Genomic DNA, 20156 nt, shown 5'->3' on the forward strand with positions numbered 1-20156 from the left:
CTGAGGTCCCTACAAGGGATCTAGCAGCTGAAGCATCCTTCCTGCACGCACTGGGAGCCGAGGTGCAGGTAGCAGTAGGGAAAGGTCATAGTAGCCCAGAGCGCGTTGGCCTGGCAGCTCAGAGGAGTGTGGCTGATCTGCAGGCACAAACCACATCAAACCCTGCTCAGGACTGGGCTGCAAGGATTTTGCAACTGTTTGTTTAAACAACAAACCAGTGTGAGTCCCACACTTCGACTTGTCTTTTACTAGTCCGCAACAGTCACCAAGTCCTGACAGGTCTGTACCAAATCCACAGCCAAGAATATTTTAGGCCTAATTTTCCAGAGAGCCCTCTGTCTCTCTAATGTGGAGAAAGGAAGAGGGTGCACCGTCGCTAGGTGACTCTGACTCCTTGTGGGGCTGTGTAGGTATGGGAGAACACAGCTGGTAGGCACTTTGCCTAGAACCTGCTGGCAATGTCTGGCTCCAAGCTGAGGACAAATAAGAGATTAGAAGCTTGTGGTGGATTTGTTTTCCTGATTTTAGACCAAATTTGCTCCCCCCCCCCCCCGGAAGTTCAAGGTTGCTGCTGGTGTAGGATTTGCTACTACCCGATTGGGTGGGTGACCCTCTTTCCTAGCACCAGCTCCTACACCTGGTGGAACACAGCGAAGTGGACTCCACTGTTTACTGTGGAATACTGGTCAGGTGACAGCAGGTGACTCACAGCTTTTCCATAGAAAGTTGGGATGGAGTGGCAGGTGACCTTTCCCCCTGTGGTTTGGCCTTCTTAATCACGCTTCCCCTGCGGATCCATCTCTCCATCTCTGTAAAATGGGAACTTGGAGAGACGACTTCTGCAGGGTGGGTAGGATCTTTTGGGGAGGCGTGGGGTGCCTGTCCCTGACCAGTAACCACCGCCCCCCCAACCCCCGGCCGCGGGCTCCCCACCGCAGAGCCGGTGCGTGTCCGCGAACCCAGTCGTGTGGTTGTCGCCTGTCCCCAGGGGACCGCTCCCCTCCCCTCCCCTCCCCTCCCTTCCTCCCCCGGAGGCACAGCCTCCTCCACGCCTGTGGGGAGAGCGGCAGAGTCACTGTCCGCCCTAAGCTCGACGCATCGCCTCGGAACCACGGGTGCGGGGACCGGGGTGGGAGAGTCCGGGGGGGACCGAGGACGCGCCACGCAGCCGGGCTCCGCGGTGGGACGGCGGCGCGGCCGAGGCGGGAGGGAGGGAGGGAGCGCGCACCGCAGCCCGGCTCCGCGGGCGGCGGGAGGACGCGGCGGGAGGACCCGGCTCCCCGCTCCCCGGGCTCGGCTCACCGTTCCCCCGCTTCTTCCTCCCGGCCGCAGCCAGCCGCGCCGGGACCATGTCTGCAGAGAGCCGGAGCGGCCCCACGGAGGACCAGGTGGAGATCCTGGAGTACAACTTCAACAAGGTCAACAAGCACCCGGACCCCACCACGCTGTGCCTCATCGCGGCCGAGGCCGGCCTTTCGGAGGAGGAGACCCAGGTGAGTCCGGCGCGCCGCCGCGCACCGCCATTCCCCCCTCCATCCCCCCCATCCTCCCCCCCATCCTCCCCCTCCATCCCCCCCCATCCATCTACAGATCCCAGCGATCCATCCATCACCCCCCCCCCATCCATCTACAGATCCCAGCGATCCATCCATCACCCGCCCCGCGGGGCTCACCACGCAGACGCCCCTCGGCCGCGTCCCCTTCTCCCCCGCTCCCAGCCCGAGACCCGCGCGCGCGCCCCGCGCCATCCCCACCCCGCCGGCTGCGCTGACCTGGCCGAGGCCAGTCCGTGGACACCGGCAATGTCACAGTCGGGGGGCGCGGGACGGCAGGGCCGGGGGACTTAGCGATCAGCTGTACTGTTCACTCCTCAGGGTTGGCAAACGAGGAAACTGAGGCCCCGAAGAAGGGAGCTAGCTAGCTAGTTGCCAGGGTGAGCTGGGTCGTTGGGCATCGCGCTGTGCTGAGCCAGGTTCAGATCTTAAATAAATAAATAAACATTTCCTGGCTCTTAAGGTTTAGAGACTTTCTCTGGCATGTTCCAAAAAAATAAATGTAGATATCTGACCTTGAACCAGAAGAGAGGGGATGTCCTCTTGGGTGGACTTGTCTTTTTAAAAGCGCCTGTGTCATCAGGGAAACTGAGGTAGAGGAGGCTGCACCGAGCCTTCTCACTCGCAGCCTCGGAGCCTTCAGTTGATTTTTGAAATTTGTAAACCCCATCTCAACTCTGACTTGTATTTTCTCTTTAGTCATAGACCTAGTGACACTGACCTAGTGTCTTGCTAGGGAGCTCCAAACCTTCACAGGGCTTCTCAGCATCCTCTCCCCATCCTGCTGGAGTCAGGGTCAGGACTGAAAAGCTGGTGGTAGCAGTGCCCTGCTAAGTATGGAGACCAAAGCCCTGTGCCTCAGGTCCAGCAGGGTTTTCCCAATTGAGCCAAGGGCATTGCCCATATGTAAGGTCTTCTCATTCACAGATCAAATAGAAAGGCAAACATATCTGTTTCTGGCAAAGAGAACAGCTGTCTGATTAACCAGAAGTTGAATCTAATGGAGGGTGATTTACTGTAACCTAATTCTTAATGGCTCAAGTTTCTTGGAACACCACCCCTCACCCCTCACTCCCCACCCCCCAGGCTGCTGAAGTTTTATTTAAAATCCCATGCTATATTTAGAAAAGTAGAAGGATCACAGAGACTTCTCTCTCTCCTCCGTGTGTGTGTATGTGTGTGTGAATGTTAGGATTTGAACTCAAGGCCTGGATTGCTAAGTGGGTGTTCTACCACTTGAGCCACACCCCCAGTCATTTTTGCATTTATTTATCCATTCATTCATTGGAGAGGGTCTTTCATTTATGCCCATGCTGGCCTGGACCATGGTCCTCCTGAATAACTGAGATAGCAGGTGCACCTGGCTGGGTTAAGATGGGATCTTGTCAGCATCTCCTCCCCACCCCCATCCTCCTCCTCTCCAAAGTTACTGGTATTACAGACAACTACTATGTTGCCTGGCCCAAAGTGTTCATCTGTAAAAACAAAGACTGTGGGATACTATGGGCGTGGTATAAATGTGGAGTCTAACCCTTTCTCAGCCTCTGATTGTCCCATGGTAAATTAAATTATCATCAATCCCTTTACCTGATTCTTGTCATTCATTCAGAGAGAGAGAGAGAGAGAGAGAGAGAGAGAGAGAATCACTAGGGATCTAACCAAGGGCCTTGAGCATGCTGAGCACACACCCTACCACTGAGCTGCACCCCCAGCTCCACATTGACCTTGTGGAATGACCTTCTCTTGCCATATATTGGCCAGGCGCTCTCTAAGTATCAAGTCATTTATTTGTGAGGGAAGGTACTGTTAGCATAAGTGTAGAGGTATAGAAACTTAGGCACAGGTAGGTTAAGGAAGTCATCCAAGACCACTATGAGGGAGCAGTCTGGTTCCACAACTTCAGACTCTTTACCACCAGGCTAAGCTGTCCCTGCAGAAGAGGGTGGGCAGCCATTGTATGGCATGGGGAGGGAAGCACAGAAAACTCAATTTGAAAACAAAAAACAAAAACAAAAGACATGCACTTCAGACAACCACTTCAGACTAGGGATCAGCCTCACCTTGAGCTTCACCTAATCTGAGAGAATTTAAAGAAATTCCCTCTTCTGACATCTTCAAATAAACACGTGGCAGACCCAGCTGCCCTTGAGTGAGTGTGGGTGAGTCAGCCTGAGGCCAGGGGGCTTCCTCTTCCTGCCATGGGGCCAACACCTTCTTCCTCCCTACAGCTGCAGTCAGCTTGCCCTTATGTCTTCCTGCCTAGACCTGCAGGGAAGCATTTGGAACCCAGAGTTCCTAGGCAGGCAAAGTTTAGCAAGTCTCAGGAAAGAGTCTTCCTCACCACTTCAGGCTGCCTGTCTCCTGTGGCTTGTTCTGAGTCTCATCTTCCCATCTCCCTAACCCCCATCTGCCACTTTCACCTACCCTGGTGGGTGAGAATCACTGCTATGCAGCCCAGGCTGGCCTGGAACTCTCTTCCTGCCTCAGCCTCCTAAGTGCTGGGAGTACAGTTGTGCACTGCTATACTCTGCATCATACTGTTAATTTTCTTAGAGCATGTCATACTCTAGTAAAAGAAGCATGCACTGCTCTTGTGAGATAGTTGGTACCACAGACTCACACAGCTGATGCTTTGGCAAGGGGCGAGAGTGACGAATGGGTAGGAAACAGGACTCTGGAGCTCTGTGGCCTTCTTTCTTTTTAATCCCCAGCCCCCATCAGGTGGGCAGTATACATCTCACGCAACAACATGAACACCCAAGCATCACGATTTGAGCTGCTAAAGGATCTGCAGACTCTCTGTCACTGCCCTCTGTATTCTCAACTATAGCAGTACACCTACAGAAACAGTGAGTAAAGGGAGAGCTAATGGACTACATTTACAGGGGCCCTGGAGTAGGGTTTTCTCATGACACTAATCTAAACAGCTCCTATACTTAAGGTAGATGGAAGCTGACACATCCTGAATCCAGTGTCTTTTATTGTTAGGAAGTCAATGTTAGAAGGGGCTGGTGACTCACACCTGTAATCCTAACTACTCAGAAGGCTAAGATCTAAGGATTGCAGTTAGAAGCCAGCCCAGGCAGGAAAGTCTGTGAGACTCTTCTCTCCAATTAACCAGCAAAATCCAGAAGTGGAACTGTGACTCAAGTACTAGAGCACCAGTCTTGAGCAAAAAAGCCAAGCAAGAGCACAGGGCCCTGAGTTCAAGCCCCAATACTGGCACCAAAAAAAGGGCTGGGAAAGTGCTTTCATTAGTTCCCTGGAGGGAGGGAATGATCTAGAATTGTATAGACACACACATTCAAGTGCAGTGTCGTTGGAGAAGTTTCTAGTATTATTTTTTTAATCTCCTCTTGATATGCTGAGCAGGTTCCCAGAACCCAGTAGTTTTAGTTTGTTGGACACTTTATCAGTGGGATAAAGACCTCTAAAGGTCTCTCCCTGAAAAGAATGACATGTTAGTCACTAGAGAAAAGGACTGAAACAATGTTACTTTGCCCCAGCCCCTCCCCTATCCCAGGGGCTCATTTTCATCTGTCCCTCAGAGTAAATAAATCTCCACCATTGGGCAAGGGTAATGAGGGCATTCATTTACAAGCAAGCCAGGATGAATGTCTTTCCCAGGAGAAACAAAGGCTCCCACAAAAGACAGAAGGATGGAGCCAGGTGGAAAATTGGTATTGATGTAAGATGCTCTGAGATTCGGCTGTGGGGAATAGAAGTTAGTGAGGGATTTAATGTTGCTGGGTTTTTTGGGTTTTGTTTTTTATATCTGTCAGACAGCAAGTGGTCTTCTACCTTCCCATGTATATACTTCACTGAAACTTTGTAAGTATATCTTGAACATACTTCATAAGTCCATGATATTCTTCACTGAAAGCTAAAACACAGTTGATCTTTCCTTGTACCTCCTCCCATCCCCCAATGCCAAGGCTCAATTTGTTAAGCATTTTGCTGCCAACTTGCAGAGCCACAAATGTGGTCCCAGTCAGAGCTCTTTTCCAGAACAGTCCATCAATATTCTGTCTGTGAAGATGTGGGTGGCTCTTTTGAATGAGACCAGCTTGACCATTTTGTCCTAAATGAGTCCTGATAGAAAGTGAAAAAAAATTTTCCTCCTTTAGATTTTAATTAGTCTTTAAAATATAGCCATTTATTCAGCTCTAATCAGTGGAAATCCTATTTAAACAAGTGCTGGCAACCCTGACACCCCCACAGCGCTTCCTCATTAAGGAAACCCGTTATCTAAGCAGAAGCCTGCTTCCCTAGGTACAAACATGGAGGACAGACACAATCATGCCCACTTTTTTCCCCCATCGGTTGTGGGGGTTGAAATCTGGGCCTGGGCGCTGTCCCTGAGCTCTTCAGCTCAAGGCTAGTACCACTTCCGGTTGTCTGGTGGTTAATTGGAGATAAGTGTCTCACAGACTTGCCTGCTTGGGCTGGCTTTGAAGCTCCATCCTCAGATCTCAGCCTTCTGAGTAGCTAGGATTACAGGCGTGAGCCACCAGCACCTGGCCACTTCTTTTTTTTTTTTTTTCCAATGTCAGTATTGAGGCTTGAACTCAGGTCCTTGAGCTTTTTCTTTTCTCAAGTCTGGCCCTCTACCACTTGAACCACAGCTCCACTTGTGGTTTTTTGGCGGCTAATTGGAGATAAGAGGCTCCTGGATATTCCTGCCTGGGCTGGCTTCAAACTAATCCTTAGCCTCCTGTATAGCTAGGATTACAGGTGTAAGTGACCAGTGCCCACCTTTCTTCTTTACTTTTGAGACAAGGTCTCACTATGAGACTGACCTTGAACTTAGAATTCTCCTGCTTCAGGCTCCAGAGTACTGGGATTTTAGCCAAGTGTCTCCCCCCCCCCCCCCCCCCAATCTGGCCTGATTGCTAAACTCTTGAGACTTTATTTTAGGAGCTAACATACAATGTGAGAAGGTGAGCACATGATCTGCTGTCATGGATCTTATATTCTATGATGGTGTGTTGATTCAAAAGACATAAATACACAAGAAAGTAACATGATCACAGATACTGAAACATCTGTGAGGGTAACAAAATACTACAATAGAGAACAAAAAGAGCCCATTTTTGATACATTGACCAGGAAAGCCTTCACTAAGAAGGATTTGTTAGCTGGGCGCTGGTGGCTCATGCCTGTAATCCTAGCTACTCAGGAGACTGAGATCTGAGGATCACAGTTCAAAGCCAGCCCGGGCAGGAAAGACCGTGAGACTCCTATCTCCAATAAACCACCAGAAAACTGGAAGTGGCGCTGTAGCTCAAGTGGTAGAGCGCTCGCCTTGAGCTGAAGAGCCGAGGGACAGCGCCCAGGCCCAGAGTTCAAGCCCCACGACCGACAAAAAAAAAAAAAAAAGAGAAGGATTTGTTAAAGTTGAGATCTGAGGAGGAAAGAGAGTTCATTGACCATTGTAGGCATAGAAAATAGCATGTGTGAGGGTCCTGAGGCAGAAAGGGTCAGTGTCACCATGAGGATCATTCCCATGGCCACATCCTTACTTTCCTCCTTTTCAGCTGAGACACAAAGGCTATCTTTTAGAAATGGAGCAGGCATTTTTGCGTCTCAGTATGTGATGGCACATTTTGTGTGTTTCTCTCTTCCAGAAATGGTTTAAGGAGCGTCTGGCCCAGTGGCGGCGGTCTGAAGGCCTGCCCTCGGAGTGTGGATCTGTCACCGACTAGGGAGATGGTGGACATTGGCAGCCTCACTCCAGGAAGACCATCTGCTGACCATCTGCTGTTTCTCACCTCAGCTTAATCAGCCCATTTTGATTTTTCAGGGCCGTGTCGTAGGGTAGTCTACTATTTAACACAATGTTGTAGTTTTTTTCAATGTATGTAACTAGAAAAGGACATTTCAACAGGAAACTCACACACAGCTTCCGTGTAATGCAATGGCTTAGCCAGGAAAGGTTAAGCCTTTACCTTTACTTCCCCTTTTATGTCTGTGACAGATGAACCAACTACGTAAGTTCGAGTTTGAGTCTGCATTTCAGAGCAAGCAGAGCCTCTGCTGATAAGATCAAAAGATGGAGAGTTCAAGAAGTTTCCTCATAAATCTGCTTCCCTGAGTTGTATTCACCACACTTTATTTAACAGAGATGCTCTGGTGCGGACCCTGAAATGCACTTGAATGATTCACGTTGCATAAAACAGCATCTTGGCTGGAGAGTTGCAGTCATTTGGAAATAACCCTGTTAGGCTAGAAGATAGAAACTCCAATGGGCTGAAAAGCAAGTCACTTAGAAAATGACAGGATTATTTAAATGCCTTTGTTAAATTTATTTTGCTAAATAAAACAAACTGCTTTTTTCTCTAAAATGCTATTCTAAGCAAACCTGCGCTCTTTGGTAGAAATGTACTGAAACTCCTGCAGCTCTGTGGCTGAATAAGATGCCATCAAAGGGGAATAGAAAAGCTTGTCACAGAAGCTGAGTGGAAACAGCTGTGCTGATCTAAGCCCTGACTGGGCAAAGCGTGGTCCAGGGCCAGCCATCAGCCTTGCTGTGGGCTTGGGAGCAATGCAATATCTTAGGCTCTAGAATGGAGTCTGTTTTCATCAAGGTCCTGGGAGGGTTAATAAGCTTAGGCAAGGAAGAGGTATTGTTCCAAAAGTGCCCACAGATAATTTGTGTCCATTCATTATATAACACATTGAATGTCTTTTTTTGAAGAGTATTGAGGTTTCAATTCAGGGTCACATTCTTGCTAGCCAAGTACTCTACCTCTTGAGGCATCCCTCCTGCCCTTTTTGCTGTATTTATTTGTTTGTTTTGGTTTAGTTTATTTTTTTGCCAGCCCTGGGGTTTGAATTTAGGACCTGGGCACTGTCCTTAAGCTTCATTTGCTCAAGGCTAGCACTCTACCACTTGAGCCACAGCTCCATTTCCACCGTTTTCTGTGTATGTGGTACTGAGGAATCCAACCAAGGGCTTCATGCATGGTAGGCAAGCACTCTACCACGAAGCCACATTCTCAGCCCTCGTTATTTATTTTTCAAATAGGTTCTTGCACTAAAATTTTGCCCAGGGCAGCCTTGGACCTCGATCTGCCTACGAACGCCTTGTCCCTAGCTGTGCCCACAGGCACAAGCATCACACCTGGCTGATGAGAGCCTCGTTAACTTTTTTGCCCACGCTGGCCTTGCATTGCAGTCCTCCAGATCTCCATCTCCCACGTACTGAGATTGTATAAGTGTACACTATCATATCATGATCTTCCTGCCTCCCCCTCCCGGGTGATGGGATTGCAGGTATGTGCTACCATGTCTGTCCTTTCCACTTTGTTATCTTTAGCACACTGCTCTTATGTTCATGGACAGAAGATGGGTGCTGAGATACTGAAACTGCATTTGAAATGCGGGGCGGGGGGGAGCTACAGTAAATACACTGGCAAGGTGTGAGGGGGAAGCCGACTAAGGCTTTGTGCTTAGAAAAGTTTCCAGCCTTGTCCCCCCAAAAGGGTTTCTGGGGAGCCCCTGCCTAGCAACTTATACCTAGATCACATTGGCCAGAGTGAACCCAATGGCCATCCCTCAGGGAGTCAGGGAAGGTGAGCATTTGTTATTGGGGATGATGCTGTCTTGAACAAAATTAGGGTTCTATAGGAAAGAAGAAAAGAATGGCTAAGTCACTTAGCAGTAACTGCCCATCAAGCAGGAATGACATTGGGGAACACTTCTGACCTCTTTAACCTGCAATGCTGCCAGTTCCACCTTTACAGTTCTTCAAAATGGAGAGCCCAGCTGGGCACCGGTGGCTCACACCTGTAATCCTAGCTACTCAGGAAGCTGAGATCTGAGGACCACCATTCAAAGCCAGCCCAGGAGGAAAGGTTGTGAGATCCTCAGCTCCAATTAAAGCCAGATATATAGCTGTGGCTCAAGTGGTAGAGCACTAGCCTTCAGCAGAAAAGCTTGGGGCGGCAGGGGGGGGGGGGGGGGGGGAGGGGTTGCAGCACCCAGGCTCTAAGTTCAAGCCCTGGGACTGGCACAAAGAACAAAACCAAAATGGAGATCCCAAACATAGCTCACAATAAATGGAACTGTTTACAAGATCTTACAAACATCCTTCTCAAGCTTCCTCTCTCTTACCTTAAAACATTTTTTTTTCTATAAACAAAAACACAGTGAAGCAGAGTCTGGAGAGCTACCTCCCTTCTCGTGCTCTCCACCAACCTAATTTGTGGTCTGAGCATCTGCCAGCACCCAGGCCAGACCCTCACTTCTTCCTAGAAATAAAGAAGGGAGCCAATGGGAGAGGCAGGAAGGTGGATATATGATTAATAACTGCACATAAGAGATTGGATTTTATGTTTCAGAACTTGGGCATAGATGTGGGCTTACAGGAAGGAAGGGAGCCTTGGACAAAGCAGAGGGTGCAGGAATGGATTGACCATGTGGTAATGAGAGATGATGTTGTTAAACTCTTTTTTTCTTTTTTTTGGGGGGGGGGGTGTACGGTCGTGGGCCTGGGTGTTGTCCCTCAGCTCTTCAGCTCAAGGCTAGTGCTCCACTACTTGAGCCACAGCACCACTTCCAGCTTTTTTCTTTTTGCTTATGTGGTGCTGAGGAATCGAACCCAGGGCCTCATGCATGCAAGGCAAGCGCTCTACCACTGAGCCACCTTCCCAGCCCCATAAACTCTTAAGACCTTAGTTCAAAGCCTTTGAAGCACATCGGAACCATGATTCAACAAAGATTCAGGACCAGAAAAGTTAACCAGAGAGCCAAGTGTGCTTTGTGGGACGGGACAGTACTTCCTGTGCCCCAGTGCTAGAGTCCTTGGAAAACACATGCTGGGAGGGGAGGAGGATTCTGTGACCTTTCAGATGCCAGTTTGTTACCAGTACTAACCTCAAATTTGCTCTTAAATTGTAAACGGATACTCTACTAAGAAAGAAACACTTGCTGGGCACCTGTGGCTCACGCCTATAATCCTACCTACTCAGGAGGCTGAGATCTGAGGATCGAGGTTCAAAGCCAGCCTAGCCAGGAAAGTCTATGAGATTCTTATCTCCAATTAAGCACCAGAGAACCGGAAGTGGCGCTGTGGCTCAAGTGTTAGAGCGCTTGCCTTGAGCTGAAGAGTCAGGGACAGCACCCAGGCTGAGTTCAACCCTCACAACTGTCTTCTCCCCAACCTCCCAAAAAAGAGAAAGAAAGAAGCACATTGTCCGTAAGCAGCCATTGCCATTGCCACAGTGTAGTAAGGAAGACAGGCCAAGACTTATGTTGATGCTCAAATCTCAGAATTTTGTGTAGAGTCTCTTCTGGACACTGCTGTAGACACTGTCGCTGTAGACAGCTGGACCAAGAATTATCCCTGGAGCCACGTTTTTGTTTTTGTTTTTGTTTTTTCTTTGGTTGGTCATGGGGCTTGAACTCTCGGCCTAGGCTCTGGGCCTGAGCTCTTCAATTTGAGTGCTCGTCCACTTGAGCCACAACCCATTTCTGGTTTTCTGGTGGTTAATTGGAGATAAGAGTCTCGTAGTTTCCTTCTGGGTTGGCTTTGAACCACAGTCCTCAGATTGCAGCCTCCTGAGTAGCTAGGATTACAGGCGTGAGCCACCAGCACCCACAGTGGAGCCGCCTTTTTCTCTTGCTCTTTTCTCCATCCAGGTGTGGACACTGGCAAAAAGGAAAAACTCCATGTCTGCCCTCCTTTAAGGCAGTTGTGGTCATGCAACACTGTCTAGCCAATGAGTCTTAGGAGGAAGTTTGCAGGACAGGGCCTGAGGGAACAGTTTTGTATAAAAGGAGCACAAGAGTCAGATGTCTCCTGTTTTTCTTCTGTATTAAACCCATTTCATTTGTTAAATGAGATCAACAAATATAGCGATAAAAATTCACAAGAAAGAGAATATAATAAAATGCCACCACAAAAACCATAAAAATTACCCTGGATCCCCCAACTCAGAGGTCATCTTAGTATTACCATGCACCAGGCTGGGGTGGGGAGGTACAGTTTCTATGCACAATATATCTGGAGTCAGGAGGAGAGACTCACTTTGAATCATGCCCTAGGAGAAGAAAAACAAAAAACTCTTCCTTGGCTGGGAAGGTGGCTTAGTGGTAGAGTACTTGCCTAGTATGCATGAAGCCGTGGGTTCCATTCCTCAGTACCACATAAACAGAAAAAGCTGGAAGTGCCACTGTGGCTCAAGTGGTAGAGTGCTAGCCTTGAGCAAAAGAAGCTCAGGACAGTGCCAGGTCCTGAGTTCAAGCCCCAGGACTGGCAAAACAAAACAAAACAAAACACCTCTTCCTGCTGGGTGCTGGTAGCTCACACCTGTAATCCTAGCTACTCAGGAGGCTGAGATCTGAGGATCTCTGTTCCAAGCCAGGCCAGGCAGGAAAGTCTGTGAGACTCCAATTAACCTCAAGAAAATCAGAAGTGGAGTTGTGGCTCAAAGTGGTAGAATGCTACCCTTGAGTGAAAGAGTTCAGGGACAGCACTTAAGCCCTGAGTTCAAGCCCACAACTGACCCAAAACTAACAAACAAACAAAAATTTCTTCCTAAGGAAAAATGAACTCTTTTGTTTAAGACATACTTTAATGTGTCTGGGGAGATGTGAAATACAGGTCCAGAAGGAGAAGGAAAATAGAACTCAGTGGCTAAGCCCAATAAGATAGCCTGAGTTTTGTGCTTATCCCATGGAAATTCAGGTAGGAGGATATGTGGGATCTAGCTGAGGAGAGATGGAGGAGGATCTAAAAGGGGATTTACACACACACACACACACACACACACACTGCACCAATAGGTCAGTTGACCCAGTAGAGAGCCAGTAAGAGGCTGGTGGGCTTGGCCCAGGAGCTTCACTCTGTTTCTCTCTGCCTCTTTGGTGTAGGCATCCTTTCCATTTAGGGTGTTTCTCCCACTTCATGTGGCCCAGGTGGGATCATTAGTGTCAGTGGCCTAAATCCCCACCCTCACCCCTACCATGAGGCGCATGTGAGACACTTGACCAGGTGGACCAATTGCAGTGCTAGCGATTGAACCACAATGCCAGTTCCGACCTAACCTGGTCCAGAATTTTCCAGTTGACCTGGAAAGATAGAACTTTTTCCCCCCTCGCTTGGAGATTGGTGAGAATGGAGACTAGGGGTTGTCAGCGCTATCTCCTAGCTACCCTGAGAGAGGATGTGAGAGGATGAAGCCAGGCAGAGAAGAGGAGTGAGGAGGAGTCCTGTGGCCTTGGTTCTCAGCATACCACTGGCTCTGGAAACTGGTGAGTTCTCTTCAGGATGTGTATCTACCCTCTTAATAAATGGAGCCCCGAGGGATGGCCTAGTGAAGACAGCAAGAGAGGAGTTTGTGGAAGATCAGCAAGAAGGTCTGTGAAATATTTATCTCCAATTAACCACCAGAATGCCAGAAGTGGAGCTGTGGTTCACATGCTAGAGTGAAAAAGCTTAAGGACAGCTTCCAGGCCTTGATTTCAACTCTCTCTCTCTCTCTCTCTCTCTCTCTCTCTCTCTCTCTCTCTCTCTCTCTCTCTCTCTCTCTCTCAGATGTATTCCTGCCTAAGCTCAATGCCAAAGTGACTAGCACTGATGATTAGTAATAAAAATAATTTGAAGGGTTGCATTCTCTTCCCAATATGGAAATGCTTAGAGTGACACCCAGGCACAAGGCAGGCAGGAACCAAGGACAGAAGCCATTGCTGCTACTGACCCAGCAAGAGAATGACACTGTTTGCTTCTATGATACCTAAGATGTTGTGCATCATATAAACAATTACAGGAATAAAGAAGCCAAGCTATCTACAGACTTTCTTCCTTCCTCCTTCCATCTCAGGAACATAATTATAAGCATTTAAGTGCTGCTGATAGAGCATGTGCCCCTGAGGAAATGAACTTCTGTTTGTCTTTTTTGTTTTTTAGTCTGGGGCTTCGATTCAGGGCCTGGGTGCTGTCCTTGAGCTCTCTTTGCTCAAGACTAGTGCTCTACCACTTTGAGCCACAGCGCTACTTCCAGTTTTCTGGTGGTTAATTGGAGGTAAGAGTTTCATGGCCATTTCTGCCCAGACTGGCTTCAAATCACTCTCCTCAGATCTCAGCCTCCTAAGTAGCTAGGATTACAGGCATGAGTCACCAGTGCCCAGCTTTCTGTGTGTCTTCTGCTAAGACTTGGTGGCCTAGACTTAGAAAACCTAAGAAGCACTGATTGACATCTCAACTTGTATGATTCATCCAACTACTGAAATGCAACTATGGCCTGACTCATAGTGATTCATCCTTAGCATTCCAGATTAGCAACACAGAAAGGTTTTCTTCTTTCTTCTGCCAGATGGAAGCTCTCTCTCCCCGCTCCTACATGAACAGCTTGTAGACAGGGACCTGACACTGTCTGTGAACAAAGAAGGCCAAGTTATAGAGATCATGACTATAAGGGACATAGAAGCATCGAGCATGTTCAGGATACAGGCATATATTTGTGTGGGATGTATGTGAATGTGGCCAGAGGGGAGAATTGAGGTAGAAACTTCTGCTTATTCCATAGCATTACTTCCCCTTCTTCCTGAGTCTTATCTGAGAGATGGTCGCCCAGCTGAAAACTAAATTTTCTTCCTTCTCTAGTAGTTAGGGTTTTCCCCCCAGCTTCCCACAATCTCCTGGTGCTCCTACCTTCTCTCTGTACCCTCCCACAGTGTACCAGGCTTGGTTTGTATCTTAGTCTATTTTCCATTGTACAGAATGCCCCAAATTGAGCGATATCTAAAGGAAAGAAGTTTGCTTAGACTCACACAGTTCCAGAGCCAGTCAGCCATACCTGGAGAGGCCTCTTGCTCTTTCATGGTTGGGAGTAGATGCAGATGCAAAGCATGAGGAGTGGCCTCCCTTGGTAACAGCCCAGTCTCCCAGGAACTAATTCAGTCCTGCTAGAATTCATGCCATCTCCACAGGAAAGGCATGAATCCCTGGTAACGACGCCATCTCCCCACACCCCCAAATAACAATCAAAGTCGGCATGAATTACACAGAGGCACATCATGAAACTGAAGCCATGCGTGAGTGATCAGTAACAGTGGAATTATGGAGAGAGTCGCTTCTGGGATCACATTCTAAAGGACATCCTGGCTTCTTTCCCTCTTTCCTTCTGTCTGGCATTACTTGTTCAGAAGGAAAACAGCTGTAGTGTTGAGCAGCTCTGTGGCAACATCCACATAACAAGAAACAGACCCCGTGAAAGAGCCAGTGAGGATCTGAGATTTTCCAACAGCCATGTGAGTGAGCTGGGGCCATCCCCTTTACCATGCACCTGCCTCGGTTACTTCAGGATTTTTTTTTTTTTTTTTTTGGGTCCGGTCGTGGGGCCTGAACTCTGGGCCTGAGCGCTGTCCCTCAGCTCTTCAGCTCAAGGCTAGCGCTCTACCACTTGAGTCACAGCGCCACTTCCGGCTTTTTTCTTTTTGCTTATGTGGTGCTAAGGAATCGAACCCAGGGCCTCTGGCATGCAAGGCATGCGCTCTACCACTGAGCCACCTTCCCAGCCCAGGAATTCTTTCATCTAATGAAAGTTTGCTTAGTTTGTTTGCTAAATGTTGGGATCATGTGTTAAGCAGCAATTGACTAACACTAGATGGAGCCAAGGAAGCAATATGTGCCACTTTTGGATCAGGCCCCCAAAAGGAGTAAGTACCATGTCTTCCTATAATCCTGAGCTGGAATACAACCAATCATCTAAGAGCTTATGAAAGGCAGCAATGCCTTAGGCTTGGAGAATAACCACCCAGGGGTCTGGAAAGGTGGCTCAGTGGTAAATGGCTTGTCTCACATGCATGAGGCCCTGGGTTCGATTCCTCAGCACTACATAAGCAGAAAAAGCTGGAAGTGGTGCTGTGGCTCAAGTGGTAGGGCACTAGCCTTGAGCTGAAGAGCTGAGGGACAGCGCCCAAGCCAGGCCCATGACCGACAAAATAAATACATAGATACATACATATATACATACATAAATAGAGAATAACCACCCAGAAAGTGCCTAGATTTCTGAACTAAAAAGCCTTCCTTCCCAGTAGCTTAAAAACAATGGTGCCTTGGAAGGCTGAGGAAGGAGGATTGAGAGTTGGAGGCCAGACTGGGATACATAGCAAGACCTTGTTTAAAAAATTTAAAAAGTGGCTGGGCGTTGGTGGCTCACATCTTTAATCCTAGCTACTCAGGAGGCTGAGATCTGAGGATCATGGTTCAATGCCAGGCAAGGCAAGGAAGTCCATGAGACTCTTATCTCCAATTAACCACCAGAAACCTGGAAATGGTGCTGGGCCTCAAGCGATAGAGCACTAGCCTTGAGCTGAAGAGCTGAGGGATAGCGCCCAGCCCAGAGTTCAAGCTCCATGACCAAAAAAAAAGATTTTTTTTAAGTTGGGGGGAGGTGGAGTGGGGGTGGGGTGGGGGAGATGGAGTGGGGGAGATAGGGAAGGGATAGTGGGAGAAAAACAAAGGAGGGAGTAACAATGCCCTACAAGAAATGTACCTTACTGATATAGCTGTAACCTCTCTCTAAAGCATCTTAACAAGAAAATAAAACTTAAAAAGGTAAAGCAGCTGCAGCACTAGTCAAATTTTAGCAGATCACTTAACACAAATTTCTGGGGAAGGGAAAAGAGTGAGAGTCATGCAATTCTATTGTGAAAAGAAAGTTGCATGACCACATCTAACCCCCAGGGGGCAGAGGAGGACAATCCCATCTTATTTCCAAAGGGCAGGAATTGGAAATTCTATTAACTATCTAGTCAACACAACACACTTGGACTCATGTGCAGAAAGGGATCTGGATAGAAACAGTCTTGTATGTAGGTTAAGTTGCAGTGTTTGGGGACCTTAAATCCTATCGCAGACCTTAGCCCAAATCCTAGCAGAAAGGTGAATAGCTATCAACGAATGAATCTAGGTCTTACCTGTCTCCTCTCTGGTTCTGAAGTTATTGACCAAGAAAAACAGTCATACAAATGAACAGTATCCGTTTTCCCTTCTTCAGCCACTCTCACTCTCTTTTCTACTCTACTCCTCTGAGGCCAAGGAGAGTGACACTTACCAATCCCCTCAACTAGAAACCTGTTGTCTCTTACTTCTGGCTGGGTTTAGCCAAGGAGAGGCACCAGCAGGTCACAGGGTGAACACACAAAGTGATCAGAGTATTTTGTCCCTGAATCCAGAGGTGGGGTATGACAGTGACTGTCTTCAGCTTAAGGCATAGCTGCTGTTGAAAGATCCTATTCACAGCTACAGGACCCCCCCCCCCCCCCCCCAGCTCCTAGTGTCATGTCTCTCCTCAGCCTTGTCAAGCCTGGAAGTGGAACTGCTCCTTGTCGGTTTCCCCTTAAGATTTGCATGTCTTTGTAGAGTCTTCAACTTCCTCTGCTATATATTTCCTACAGGTAGTCAGATCAATACAATACTGCTCTCTCAAATTATAACTACTAGTTAAAACAACCAATGACATGCAACATGGGCAGACATCGAAGTTTTCGGGATTAACTCTGTAACAATCAGAGCAGATCTGCCTTAGCACCCAAACCTCACCGAGTATGATGAAGGTATTTTCTTTACTGTCCATACAACATAGATCCATATGATATATGGCATATTTGTAACTCCCGGCTAAATCATTCCAGCAAAATCTATTGGACCTGTTTACTCTCAAATCAAAGCTTATTCCCAAACAGTTCCTCCATTCATTTCAAATATCATTGGCTTTCCAGTTTGGCTCCTTGGCTGGGTTCTTGTGAGTGCAAGCAGGAAGTTCTGAATTAACACATGCAGTTTGGGCTGGGAAGGTAGCTTAGTGGTAGAGCGCTTGCCTTGCATGTATGAGGCCCTGGGTTCGATTCCTCAGCACCACATAAGCAGAAAAAGCCAGAAGTGACGCTGTGGCTCAAGTGGTAGAGTCCTAGCCTTGAGCTGAAGAGCTGAGGAACAACAGCACCTAGGCCCAGAGTTCAGGCCCCACCACCAACAAAAAAACAAAACAACAACAACAACAACAAAACCATGCAGTGTGCCAGGATTCTGTTTGAATAGAGTTCAGAGAGATCTCCAGAAACCTCACAGATCACAAAGACAGCATGGTTTTCTTCTTTGTCCACAAAGAAATCTGCTGCTGAAATCCCTGGGATCAAATGGTGAGCTAGGAAAAAAATGAAAAGGTCAGATTTTCATCTTTTCATTTGGTTAAAACATTGACTCATTCTTATCCAAAATAAATAAGGAAAACAAAATCATGGATAATGGTTAAGATGCTTTTGGCTTCAAGACTCAACTGAATATGACTTAGTGAGTTTCTCTGTCCCCTTTAACAATGGCCCAGAAATGCAGGTATGACTGGTTCACTGGGTCTCTCCTTCCTTTCCAGGATTCACTTGTATCTCCTCATGGTCACAAGATGATTGCTCCCCTTGTAAGCATCGCTGTTCTGATGACCTCATCTCAACAGAGAAGGAAAAGCCCCGTGTTCTCTTTAGTCATCTCTTAGGAGGAAAAAGCCATTTCCCAAAGACTCTCCTTCCTTCCCATTGTTTGGAGTGCTCATTTCATGTCTATGTTTGGTAAAGATGGTCAGTACTTAGATTTGGTAAAGATGGTCAGTACTTAGAACAGACTGGAATTGGCAATTGCTTCTTAAACATTTGCTGAATGTAAAAAGGCATGCACATATTCCCAGATTCTTGTATCTTAATTTTCACCTTTGTTTAACAAACTCTGGGGTTTTCAGAACAGAGGTTCTAGCACATTTAGACATAATCCAACTTCACTTCAAAGTGGAATAAATGCATCTCTACTCACAGCTTAATCATAGTGACAAATCCAAAGTGAGATTTTAAAACAAATGGAAAGAAAGCATTATTTCCACTCTGAACTCCTACACAGTTTGAGTCACCTATAGAAAAGAAAAGATGTGTCAATTAGGAGAAATTAACAAGGAAGTGGCGCTGTAGCGCAAGTGGTAGAGCACTTGCCTTGAGATGAAGAACTGAGGGACAGCGCCCAGGCCCAGAGTTCAAGCCCCACAACTGACAAAACAAAACAAAAAAACAACAACAACAAAGAATCTGATTTCTCTGAGTCAGCACATAATGAAACCCTTCTGAGCCTGGCGCTGGTGGCTTACACCTGTAATCCTAGCTGTTCAGGAGGCTGAGATCTGAGGGTCAAGGTTCAAAACCAGCCTGGGCAGGAAAGTCCATGAGACTCTTATCTCCAATTAACCACCAGAAAACTGGAAGTGATGCTGTGGCTCAAGTGGTAGAGCACTAGCCTTGAGCTGAAGAGCTGAGGGACAGCACCTAGGCCTGGAGTTTAAGCCCTACAACTGACAGAAAAAAAAGAAAGAAAAGAAAAAAGAAACCCTCCTGCTTTGACTCATACATAATTATATATTTTTTGCCATTCCTAGGACTTGAACTCAGGGCCTAGACACTGTCTCTGAACTTCTAAGGCTAGCTCTCTACTACTTGAGCCACAGTGCCACTTTCAGTTTTTTCTGTTTATGTGGAGTTGAGTAATTGAACCCAGAGCTTCATGTATGCTAGGCAAGCACTCTACCTTAGCCACATTCCCAGCCCCATAATAAACTTTTTAAGGTCCAGGATTTTATTGCCCTTAATTTAAAAAAAAATTTTATTCCAGGGGCTGGGAAGGTGGCTCAGTGGTAGAGCACTTGCCTTGCATGCATGAGGCCCTTGGTTCGATTCCTCAGCACCACATAAGCAGAAAAAGCCAGAAGTGGCGCTGTGGCTCAAGTGGTAGAGCTCTAGCCTTGAGCTGAAGAGCTGAGGGACAGCACCCAGGCCCAGAGTTCAGGCCCTATGACTGGCCAAAAAAAAAAAAAAAAAATTATTCCAGTACTGGGGCTTGAATTCAAGGACTCAATGCTGCCTCCTAGCTTTTACTCAAGGTTGATGCTCTATCACTTCAGCCGCATTGCCACTTACAGCTTTTGCTGTTTAGAAATGAGAGTCTCTTGGATTTATCTTCCTGACTGGCTTCAGACTTTGATCCTCAGATCTCAGCCTCCTAAGTAGCTAAGCTTCCAGGCATCTTCTCCTAGTGCCTGGCTTTTCTTGTCCATTTTATTTCTCTGTTTCCTTGTTCCTGTCTTATTAAAAAACCAACCACTCTGTCAGACCCACCATTTCTATTGTCTGCTTCTAGAAGAGCAAATAAAAGCTAATGAGATCTTAAATTAAATATATTGTAATATTGATTTCTGACATAGATCATTGTATTTGCAGTAACAATTAGAAGCTGAGGGGGTGCTGATGAGTGAAACCCCCAATAATAGTTTGAAACTTAATACAAACGATAACTTATTCCATGAGTAAAACGCCAGGGCTGGGAATGTGGTTTAGTGGTAGAGTGCTTGCCTAGCATACACGAAGCCCTGGGTTCAGATTCCTCAAAACCACATAAAGAGAAAAAGCCAGAAATGGTGCTGTGACTCAAGTGGTAGAGTGCTAGCCTTGAGCAAAAGAAGCTCAGAGACAGTGCCCAGGTCATGGTCAAGCCCTAGGATTGGGAAAAAAAAAAAGTTAAACACCATTCCAAAGGCAAGAAAGTTCCAAAGCAATAGCGCC

At 47.3% G+C, this 20156-nt stretch overlaps 1 protein-coding gene across 3 annotated transcripts in view; it reads left to right on the plus strand.

The window, feature by feature from the left end:
* The window catches only part of Hopx (HOP homeobox), a 28372-nt gene extending 20475 nt beyond the window's left edge, over positions 1-7897 (plus strand). The window contains exons 1-3 of one of the 3 annotated variants that reach the window (XM_042678170.1): positions 1070-1115; positions 1333-1493; positions 7181-7897. In XM_042678170.1, the coding sequence (XP_042534104.1) occupies positions 1350-1493; positions 7181-7258 (222 nt within the window). In that variant the 5' untranslated portion in view covers positions 1070-1115; positions 1333-1349 and the 3' untranslated portion in view covers positions 7259-7897. Of the gene's footprint in view, positions 1-1069; positions 1116-1329; positions 1494-7180 lie in introns of those variants that run through there. The other 2 variants (XM_042678168.1, XM_042678167.1) reach the window with 2 other exon arrangements.
* Positions 7898-20156: the final 12259 nt, after the last annotated feature.

Source organism: Dipodomys spectabilis, unplaced genomic scaffold (genome assembly GCF_019054845.1).
Source record: "Dipodomys spectabilis isolate Male_0828 unplaced genomic scaffold, ASM1905484v1 ptg000043l, whole genome shotgun sequence".
In the NCBI taxonomy this organism is placed as follows: Eukaryota; Metazoa; Chordata; class Mammalia; order Rodentia; family Heteromyidae; genus Dipodomys; species Dipodomys spectabilis.